This window comes from Ziziphus jujuba, chromosome 10 (genome assembly GCF_031755915.1).
Source record: "Ziziphus jujuba cultivar Dongzao chromosome 10, ASM3175591v1".
Taxonomy (NCBI): Eukaryota; Viridiplantae; Streptophyta; class Magnoliopsida; order Rosales; family Rhamnaceae; genus Ziziphus; species Ziziphus jujuba.
Genome location: NC_083388.1, coordinates 3,224,309 through 3,236,667, shown reverse-complemented (window position 1 = coordinate 3,236,667; position 12,359 = coordinate 3,224,309). Strand labels below are relative to the sequence as shown.

The 12,359-nt window shown below is 29.9% G+C and overlaps 1 protein-coding gene across 1 annotated transcript; it reads left to right on the top strand.

Annotated features, from left to right (window-relative positions):
- Positions 1–10,164: 10,164 nt before the first annotated feature.
- On the top strand, positions 10,165–11,987 carry LOC107410289 (arogenate dehydratase 3). Its single transcript, XM_016017702.3, has one exon. The coding sequence runs from the start codon at positions 10,417–10,419 to the stop codon at positions 11,713–11,715; it is 1,299 nt and encodes a 432-aa protein (XP_015873188.1). The 5' UTR covers positions 10,165–10,416; the 3' UTR covers positions 11,716–11,987.
- The last annotated feature ends 372 nt before the right edge of the window (positions 11,988–12,359 follow it).

Genomic DNA, 12,359 nt, shown 5'->3' with positions numbered 1-12,359 from the left:
CGGAGATCCATGTCAAAAACACCCTAATTGACATAAAATATTGAGGACCTATTACTTCAATCTTTCCACGACTAAACCCCCATTTGCTCTTGTTATCCTATAGATCTCGATATCATTAACAGTACAATTCATATATATATATATATATATGGATAGCTAGAGAGAGAGAGAGAGAGAGAGAGAGAGAGAGAGAATTTTATTCTATTTGAGTGTCGTAGGTCAATATAAAATGGATGGCAACGTGCCTATTCAGATGTGAAAAGGTTTATAAATGTGTAAATATATTTACACATCTTCTAATGATATATATTGACGTCCAGCTCTACATCACCTAATAGAAAATTTTATTTTATATATATATATATATATATATATGCAAATTTACATAAGATTCTTCTATCATGTGAATATTTGAATGTTAAGAAGTTATAGATATCCATATATGACAATTTTTTTTAGAAGGAGATTGATAATTTCTTCTGAAGAAAATTTATCATGAATGTGTATTCAAAAGTTAAAAACTTACAAATATCACACAATAGAATTCATTTTACATAATATATATATATATATATATATATAAAGTAAACAATGCTTTGTGCAATAAAATTTTTTAAATTGTCTTCTCTGCTTGTTCAGATTCTTTTATAACACACCCTTGTTCAACAACAAAAAGTATATATAATCACCAACTATATATGATGAAATATTAGTGACCATGTAATATTTAATATAGCTGTAAATCACATTCACACATTCAAAATAAAACAAACAAACAAAAATTGAAAATACATGGTAAATATAATGTCATAACATGCACGAACAATACATAAATACCAGATTTCCTTTTTGTTCATCCTTAAAATATCCATATTTTGAATAATACATTAATGTTTACAAGAGAAACAACTAGTTTTGCTCTTTATTTAATTTTTACTCACATGCACCAATCTCTCTCTCTAATGTTAGGTAAGTATAAAGTTAGAACCCATATGATAATTTCTGTGAGCAGATTAGATGTAGCACATGAGTTGGTGGTCCAAGTCTTTCTCAAGTAACCACATTTCAAGTATCGATCAATTCAACTACATATTCATGTATGTAAATATATATATATATATATATATATATATATATATATATATATATATATATATATATATATATATATATATATATATATATATATATATAATATACAATTTTAATATGATAGGTTTATATGTTCACCTTATATATGATAACCACTTCACATCCTACCATCAAATAAAAAATTAATATATATATATATATATATGTATATTCCCATATATAGTGGGATGGGAGACACACACTAGAAAATAAACATGCAAATCTACTATACAATAAAAATATATATTAAATACCAATATCAAATTTTGTAGAACAATTTTAAGTCTTTGAAATGTGATCAGCTGACAGATAGCAGCATGCTAACGCATGCAGCTGCTCAACTTAACAATCAAACTTTGAGAGTTTGGAAAGAACATGAAAAGAACGTAAATTAATCAACCAACACCTACAAATCCAAAGAGATTAATTAATATGCTCTTCAGAGCATATTTTGCATCAGAGCTTTAACATCATAAAAATTTGTGTGTTTGATTAGAAGGTTTTAGTTGACAAAATTACAACCTACCTACCCACCTATAAATAAATACACACACCTATAATACATATATATATATATATATATATATATATATATTTAATAATTTCCCTATTAAAATGTTCTAAAATAATTATCGTACAAATTTAACCTAATAAAAGATACGAATATATTTCCAAACAAGTTTATATTTTTTTAAAAATATATTTAATTTCATATGATAATTTCATTAGAATATCAAAATAAAAGAGAGACTATATATATGTGTATATATATATATATATATATATATATATATATAGAGAGAGAGAGAGAGAGAGAGAGAGAGAGAGAGAGAGAGAATTTGATATTAGATTCTACGACTATAACATATGTAGGCTAGATTGAGTACTCTACACCACCTTTAATAATTAATGCATTGGGAAAACTAGTGTTACATCTTTGATGAGTTAATCATATGTTATTTCTTCTGTGTTTATGTTGATTAAAAATTTCCCTGAACAATATTTAGCAATTTAGACAACAATTTATTGGAATAAAAAAGCACTATGATTAACATTTCTTTGCCACATATTCTTGATCCATCGAGCGCTTGGGAAAGTATTAAATTCAACATACCCATAGATATATATACATATATATTTTGGTTACACATCTTTTGGGTATTTATATAGTTTCTATTATTAACTATATATATATATATGTATATATATTTCCTTATGAACAGGCAATTGAATAATAATTCGTATCTTAGCCCAACATATGCTATAAGGGTAAAAAATAAAAAAATAAAAAAAAATCTTCTAAGCAATGTACAGCATATTGTTGCATTTGATAATAATGAGAAATAACAAAACTCTTCCTATTTTCTTTTTAATTTTAAGCAACTGAAATCATCACAAAAAGCAACTCAAATAGTATTTCACTATACCTGCCTCAGAAAGGAAAAAAATAAAATAAAAATAAAAAATAAAAAAGGGGACAAGTCAAAAGATTTGAATTCACATATTATATAATAGATGAAAAATATTTATGGTCATGTCATGTTACAAATAATGAAATAGATTTGCATGCTAATCAAACTTTATAGATCAAACATACTGATTGCTTATAAGCTTCCCAGGATCTTATGAGACATAGCTTAATTGAAGGATTCACAAAGGAGAACCTCGATTTAAGCAATTTTTTTATTTATTTATTAAAATCCTTTGTTAACTTGTAATCTTTCTAGCTATTTGATGGTTTCTTGTCTCTCTTTTCTTCCTTTGCCTATATTTTATGTATTCTCCTTAAGAAAAAGCAACAAAACTCCCACTCTTTAATTCTTTTTCGTACAACGACTTTAATTTTAAATCAATCAATTTTAATCAATTCAACAATAAAAGCTTCAAAGATTTTAGGTTAATTTCACTATCGATCTATGAATTTATATGCATCACCTTCACTATGTTACAATAAAAAATTAGCATCCGAAAGACATTCTTCAAAAAATCTCATATGTATATATATATATATATATAATATGACCTCTCTATGTATTATCTGTCGCTTTAGCTGTAATCAAACAAAACAAAACTAAAAAAAACTTTTTTCTTCTTCGCAGTAAACATTTCATCTTAACTGCACGTGTAGTGCAAGTGTGATAAAAAGTTTGAAAATATCATGAATGCAAAACGTGTTATACAACTCTACGTATATACACAATATATTTTTATGTGTTACGGAGGAGAAGGAATTGACGTGGTAGTTGAGCAAGAAATTTCTTAAAGCTCTTCTCACCTACTTCCACATTACTGCCTTGTAACCTAATCTTCATGAAAACAACTTGGACTACGTCATAGTTTCAAAATCTAAAACATATTTTTACCAAAAAAAAAAAATTTCAAAATCTAAAATATATTATTATTATTATTATTTTATTTTTTGGCAGGATTGAAAAACGAGTTTGGCTTACCAACTATAAAATAACAATGAAAGAACCAAAAAGTAAAATATTTATAAAACTAAAAGAAGAGGATCATGATGACCAGCCCTGCAGCCCCTTAATTGGAAGCTTCTAGCTTAGCCTTACTAGAAGTCAAGTCAAATATTTTGCTTAGAAGTTCAGAATTACATAATATTGGAGCTTGCTAGCTTAAATTGATTTCATGAGGTGATGCACCAAATAAATGCTCAACTTGAGGCATTAATATAATATTACTTGAAAAGGACTTGATCAATATTGTCAAACCCATCTTCATTATGTTTACTTTATAATATGTTTAGCATTATATGCCTTTTTTATTAATTTTTTAATAGGTTAACTTATTTTCGATCACCCTGGTGCTCATTATATATATGTAGTTCGTGAAACGGGACTTGGAATTTTAATTAAGTATCAAAAAAATAAAGCCTTGGCTTTTATTTTTATTTTATGTGGTTTGATAAAATTTGTTTATATACAAAAAGTCCTATAGTGGAATTCTTCGAGATAAAAAGCAATATATATATATATATATATATATATATATATATATATAATGAGCATATGTCAAACTAAGTGTGAATGGAGAGTTTAATTTGTTAATTACTGGAAAATTACCCTATTCATGTTATGGGTTTTTTTGGACTTTCTAATATGTTATATCTATATATATATATATATATACACGAATATGAAACTTTGTTTAATAGGATATATATATATATATATATATATACACGAATATGAAACTTTGTTTTTCATACTTCTCTTATGCAGAACACCAGGTCAAAAAGAGATTCTATAACGGGTCCAAAAAGTAAGATCCATTGAACCGAGTCTTGAACGGCTGCACGCTTTAAGTCTCTCTCTCTCTCTCTCTCTCTCTCTCTCTGTACATATATATATATATAGTTAGATTTTTAACAAGTGTATTCATATATATATATATATATACTTAGGAGCATTACCAAACATCGATCCAAGCCTCCAAGCTCAAGATTAAACACCATATACAGCGCCTAGATTAGCAAGAGAGAGCAATCAAGCGACCTTGTTTTTTTCTTTAAAAAAAAAGAAAAAAAAAAAGGTAACCTTGTTTAATTAATTGTATATACATAGGGCAAGAGATACGGAATACTCGCTTTCCAATTTTGGCTATGTATAGTATATATATTAATTGGGTGAAAAGCAAAACTCCAAGAAAGAAACAGGGACAATGTGCATGGAGCTTATTTTATGCTAGAAATACGAGCTATATATAAGCTAAATTAATGGAAAAAATTTCCTATTTCAGGTTTCTTTATACATTTGGCTCTAGAGAGAGTTTAGGGTCTTTATCTCCACCGTATTAAACTCATATACAAAGTCTATGAGTTAGCTAACTTGGAATAAGAGAACTAATTTCCTTCGGCAAAATTCCGTGTATGGGTTTGGGACGTTGGATATGGTGGCTAGATACTTTTTTTCTGTTTTTTGGATGAATTAGATATAGCAGATACTTAAAAGATTTATATGTGCTCCCTGCAATATATATATATATATATATATATATAGGAAGAGATTTCGGTGCGATCAATCAACATGTAAATCTACACCAAAATCGATATTTTTTTAAAAAAAGATATCGATATTACTGTATATGTATACACAGCAAAACTGATATTTTTTTTCAAAAAACGTTAATTTTGATGTTAGATCCACAATGGACGAACCACATCATAATATATATATATATATATATATATATATATATATATATATATTAGACTATGATAACAAATAACAATTTTATTTGGACAAATATATTTATTTGAATTGCTTTTAAAAAAACAAGAGCCCAATAAAGGGTAAACTATTAATGGCTAATGCATAATGTTGTAATTTTCCAACCAAATGTAGATCGATCCAAGTCTAGCTAGTAAGAGAGAGGAACCAAAAACAAGTTATTCAGAAAATTAAGGTATTCAGAAAATTAAGTGTGTGGCTCTGAAACGCACACGAGTCATAGCTAGCTTTCTTCAGCTTTGAGCTTTCCTTTTTTGGTGAATGCAATGTTGAGCTTTTTGTTTGGGAGATGAGGGAGACTCAAATTTCGTCATTTTTGTGCTTTCTTTGTTAGATTTCTTGGTGAATGCTTTATTTGTTAGATCATTAAACACTGACCCCTCACCACATAAAGACAAATTCTGTTACAATCTTGGGAAAAATATATCACTGATATAAACTCCAATTTGTATAAATTGCAAAAATTTTCATCATTCAATACAACTTTCTTAGCGTTAAACTTCGGCTCAATTAGTCTAGTTTATGTGTTTACAAGAAAGCGGCCCTGGTGTAGCGCGTGACATGGCCTACTTAATTTTTGTTGTTCCTGCCTACATTAGTGGGATGCAAAAGAAACAGTGGAGATGCGTACACCGTACCATATGATGGGTGACATCTTTCATCATGGCAAAATTGTATGTGAAAATATTCAACTTGATATTTAGGTTGCTAGTTGTATGTAATATATATATATATATATATAAATTTTATAGCGAGGGAAGTTACCATATGGAAAGGAATAGTCATCAATACAATAGCTATTAGATTGTGCAGATTGTATATATATATATATATATAACTTTGATCCGTGGGAAATATTATTTCATTTTATATTGGATATCTAATATTATAACAAAGGTTATCAACTGATATTTTAATAATAATTTACTAATTAAGGTGATATCTTTTTAATATATTATTAAATATTTATTTTATGTTGAAAATATGTTCCCAACATTTAGCAATTCTAATACACATATATATATATATATATATATATATATATATGTGTGTGTGTAAATCTTTAAAATGCTTGAATATTATACTTTACTTACTAACCTTGTTAATTACAGTGGAATTTTTGGGTCTGATCGATGTAGATTTGCAAATTAATTATTTTGTATATTTTTTTCAAACATGAGGTTGTGATTACCATTCTTTCTTTTCAGGAAACTTATTGATGAATTTTCATCATGGGATACAACGTGTGTAAAATTTTTTTTTAAAAAAAAAAAAAAAAACAAGTTGGCCATTAAGGTAAATATTTAAACATAAAAGCACATTCGAAAGGTAACTAATTAAATATATATATATATATATATACACATAATAATTATACTGTTAGGATATAGGGTGTATATATATATATATCAATGCAAATATATTAAAATAAAGTTCAAATAACCAATTTGTCCTGATTGATTGTAGATATAGTTTAGAGAGTGATCCATTTGTATGTTGTATGTACTATATATTTATTTAATAGCATTATAGTGAAGAAAGAGTAAAAGTAAAATTATTAAATCTAAATGATAAGTTAATAAGGCATTTTGAAGTACCATCATAGTCATTATCTGAGTCGGAGAATAATTGTTATACCTGTGTTTGTCATGGTCAGATACTCCAACTTCTATCCTTCTAATTTTTTTTTTAAAGTATAAAATTTGAGTAATTATTTGGTGATGGACATGGTATGTGTTCGTCATTTTAATAAAGTAAATTCTTTATGGGTAAAAATTTATTGACCGACAGACGAGCAGGTGAAACCAAAAACAATTTTAGAATAAAATGATATTAATTTTTTTTAAAATATAAAAATATACATTATTAAAAAAAAAAAAATGCAAACTAGAATATAAAAAGTGTGGTTTGCGTTTTCAGTTTATTGTTGGCATTCCTTCTGAAATTTTGGCATTCAACTTTTGTCTTCCAAGATTTTTTTCATTTTAGATACTTTTCTTATCAATTTTACCAAAAGAGAAAAAAAATATTTATGGTTATATCAAATTTCTATCATTTAATTCATTTGCCCAATATAGAAATATATTCAACCAATTTTATAATATGCTGACAACAATTTTTGTGTACCTTTTAATAATCTACTGTAATTGAAACCTTTTTTTTTTTTTTTTAAAAAAATTCCCATCTATTCTTAATTTGTGAAGAAACTAGATATTATTCTTTTGAATACTTTAATATTTTGTGTACCTTCTAATAATCTACTGAAAATGATACCTTGTTTAAAAATTCCCATCTATTCTTAATTTTTGATAGATGATCCACTATAGAAAAGTGACACTTACATTTTAAGGATATAAACATTTTAGTTCTATCTTTATATTTTGATAAATTTTAAAATTAATGAAAAAAAAAAAGTAAAAAAGAACAAGCTGTTTTCCAATGACTGAAATTCTATCACATCTTGAAAAAATAGTAACATATAAATTAATTATGAAACATATTATTGAATTTATGCGAACAGGCAAGTAACAAATAGGCAGACGACACATGTTGTTAAACATAGGACTGAAAACTTTTTTTTTTTCGGTTTGTCTTTGTTGGTGATAGGTAAGGACACTGTATTATTGGGACCTGTGGGAAAATTCGAAAACAAAATATAAACTTATTTTAGGGTCAGATTGGTCAATTAATTTTAAAATAGATTTTTGTTATATAAAATAAAAGATTATTTTCAAAATAAAAATAAGTTCGTTTTACTACAAATTTAAAATAATTTTAAAAAATAATTTAAAAATAATAATAAATAAATAGTTTTTCTCTAAGTTTTTTTTTTTTTTTAATGTTTTTGAAGGAGAGAGAGAGAGAGAAAAAAAAAAAAAAAAAAAGGGCCACGTGAAAAATGTAGGATAAAAGAAAGAGTAGGGGCTTGAGGAAACGCCATTTGGAGTTGGACCATCCCATGTGCTTTTTAAATGTGTGGACCTCAAATTGTCTGCATCCATGGCTATTGCCCGCCTGCCTCTCTTTCTTTTCCCTTTCCCTGGCTAGCTGCCAAGCAGCTCTCTTCAGAATTCAATAATTTTCTTCACACCACTTTTCCTTTGAACTTTTAATTTATAATTCCTTTTACAATATTAAAAATGAAAATTTGAACTCAAAATTTCTATCCTAACAATTAGTAGGTTTTGCTGTTAAACTGTTTTTAAAACTTCTACTAATAAAATTAGTATATTTTACTGTTAAGATTATTATCCAAACTTCAATTAATAGATTTTACCGTTAAACAGTTACTAAATTATAATCGATAGATTTTATCATTAGATATTTATATAATGGATTAATTTGGAATAACATATGATTAGTTTTTATCATTTTTTCTGTATAATCTATCCAAACTTCAATTAATAGAATTTACCGTTAAACAGTTATTAAATTAGGATCGATAGATTTTGTCATTAGTTATTTATATAACGAACTAATTCGGAACTACATATGATCATTTTTTGTCCTTTTTTTTGTAAATCCAACATTTATGTAAAGTGTTTGTGTTTGTATTTTTTATTTTTTCTGTTTTGTTTTTCAAATGATTGGAATTCAAAATGATAAAAAATTTTAAGATATAAAAATAATTAATTAATTTATATTTTAAATTTGAAGATTGAATTATCTTTCAGTAAAATATATAAAACTAGTTTAGACAGTTTTTGAACGATTTACTTTTTATTATATATATACATACATATATATATATATATATATTCATATTGTGAGATTTAATTTTGCTTAAGATCCACAAATTTTTTTTTCTAAAAATTATCTAAATAAAAAAAAATTTATTTCCTTAAAAAATTTCAAATTTCCACATATTTTAACACTTTTGAAAGGGGCCTTACATCAAAATTGTGAATACATTTTTCTCAGTGCAATCATTAATGGAAAACTATATATTATTATTGTTGGGTCAATGATACTTTAATAGGAAAAAAAAAAAGTAACGGAAAAACACTTATTGTTGGTCACATAAAAATATAAAATGAGGGTCCATTCCAAGTCTTCCACCATGTGTGTTTCTTTTATTTTGGCTTCCCAAGTAATAGGTTATAAATTCGATAAAACCGTATTCAATTCAGCTCCAATACATATACGTATATATATATATATATACCTATTAATAAAATAAATTAGCATACTTTCTCTGTTTGTTTTAATTTTATTTTATTACCATAACATCTTCATTCAATTAAATACATGATGAGTAAAGTAATGAGTCCAGCTTAGAAGACGAATATTTCATAGTTGGGATAACCATACTATTAAAAACCAAATGCAAGTGGGAAAACAAAAAAAAAAAAAAATTAATAATAATAATAATTGAAGCAGGTTCAGTCCCAATAAATGCAAACAAAAACTTTATGTATTTATTTATTGGTGAAAAAAAAGAAAAGCGCAAAACAAAACTTGGTTTGTTGGGGTCTTGAGAGTTGGGAGTTTGGTCTCCACTCGTTTTAAGCCTCGTGCTAACTTTTGTTAGTGCAATCCAAAATGATTTATTAGTGGCTATATTCCTTCCCCAATTATCTACTCCTTTTCACTTTTCAATTCCCCTTTTTTTTTTTTTTTTTTTTTCATTTTTTTAAAATAAAAATGAAAAATAAAAATACAAGCGGGGGTAGGTGTGAGATTGACCGAATCGAACCACCTTGCGCACACACCTTCCTCCAAAGACTTGTCTACTACTCTCTCTCTCTCTCTCTCTCTCTCAAATATAAAACCCCATCCTAACCTTCATTTCTTTTCTCAGCTTGACGTTCCCTTTCTCAAAGAGAACTGCCAAGCTTAAAAAGCCATCCCAACCCCACCCTTAAAAAAAAAAAAAAGAAAAAAATCAAAAAATAAATTATTTAGAACCAAAATAAAAAAAAAAAGAAATCGAAATTTCTATCCTTTTAGTTTTATTTCCGCTTTTAATTGAATTGTTTTTGTTTAATTCCGTCGGCGTCCTCGTCTTTTTTTCACCGGGAATTCATCGGTAACGGTAAGCATGCAGGCTATTTCGCCACCCTCACCTAACAATCTCAAGACTCTTGTCCGTACAACGACGACGACGACTCCTCGTCCGTTACTCCTCCGAGTCAGTCCCCCCCGACTTGTCGTCCAATGTGCATACCGAGCCGACTCCTCCTCCGTCAACTTTCCCAACGGCGTCGGAACCAGCCGAGCCGACTGGCAGAGCTCCTGTGCTATTCTAGCTAGCAAGGTTGTTTCTCAGGAACAGCCGACAGAGAAGACTGGCGGAGCTGACCATGTTGCTGCGGTCAACGGCCACAAGACCACCATCGACCTCAATCTCATTCCCATTCAGAAGGTGCCGGACAATAATAAGCCTCATCAGCCGCCGAAGCCGCTCACTGTCACCGACTTGTCGCCGGCTCCGATGCATGGCTCTCAGCTCCGTGTGGCTTACCAGGGCGTTCCCGGTGCTTACTCCGAAGCTGCCGCCGGAAAAGCCTATCCGAACTGCGAAGCTATTCCTTGCGATCAATTCGAGGTAGCTTTCCAAGCTGTGGAGCTTTGGATCGCAGACCGAGCCGTACTTCCGATTGAGAACTCCCTCGGTGGATCTATTCACCGGAATTACGACCTTCTTCTCCGGCACCGACTCCACATCGTCGGCGAGGTTCAACTTCCCGTCCACCACTGCCTCCTCGCCTTGCCGGGAGTCCGGAAGGAGTACTTGACCCGAGTCATTTCGCATCCTCAAGCTCTGGCTCAGTGCGAACTCACTCTGACAAAACTCGGCCTGAACGTTGTTCGCGAAGCCGTCGACGATACCGCCGGAGCGGCGGAATTCGTGGCCGCCAACAACCTACGCGACACGGCTGCAATTGCAAGCGCACGCGCCGCCAATCTCTACGGGCTGAACATCCTGGCGGACGGGATCCAGGACGATTCGAGCAACGTGACGCGGTTCGTGATGCTGGCACGGGAACCGATAATTCCGAGGACGGACCGGCCGTTCAAGACGAGCATCGTGTTCGCGCACGACAAGGGAACGTCGGTGCTGTTCAAGGTTCTGTCGGCGTTCGCGTTCAGGAACATAAGCTTGACGAAGATCGAGTCGAGGCCACACCGGAACCGTCCGATCAGGCTCGTCGACGACGCAAATGTGGGGACGGCGAAGCATTTCGAGTACATGTTCTACGTGGATTTCGAGGCGTCCATGGCTGATGTTCGAGCTCAGAACGCTTTGGCGGAGGTTCAGGAATTCACGTCGTTCTTGAGGGTGTTGGGAAGCTATCCTATGGACATGACCCCTTGGTGCCCCTCTGGGGGAGATTAGCAAAACCCAACCCTCCCACCTTTTTTTTTTTTTCAAGTTATAAAAAAGATGGAAAAAGAAATTGTCTTTATTATTTTCTGAACACCTTGAGAAAATTGTAATTGGAATTTTCTCGCTCACCTGTTTTTTTTTTTTTTTTTCTTTGTTAATTTGGAAATTTTTAATTCTTGGTTGGAAAAAAAAATGCTGAAAAATCATGGTTGGGTATATATTATGTGAAATTGTAGTTGAAAATGTCCATGAAAAAGAAAAAAAGCTTTTTTTATGGGGAATGTGTGTGTGTATACTATACACTGAGAACGCCATCTTCTTTTAAGTTCCAACCCATTTTCTGTGTATGTGAAAAGTTCAACCACAAAAAAAAAAAAAAAAAAAAGAAAAAGAAAAAGGGAAATTCAGAAATATATTTATCAAATTTGATCATGAGGTTTTTCTGATCAACTCATTGTTTCATTATTGTTTCTACTTTAATTAATTTATGTGTGTGTATATATATATATATATATATGTATATATACATATTAAGAGTGTTTCTTTGATAAGGAGACAATGTGACGTATTGGGTTTGCTTCCTCTCCAAAGATTGCATTGTTTGTATGGAATTGTGGCTGGAGGCTAAGCCAATGTTGAGGGGTATCTACTCC

Coding starts and splice junctions, on each gene's coding strand:
- LOC107410289 (XM_016017702.3), top strand. CDS start 10,417: ATGCAGGCTATTTCGCCACCCTCACCTAACAATCTCAAGACTCTTGTC.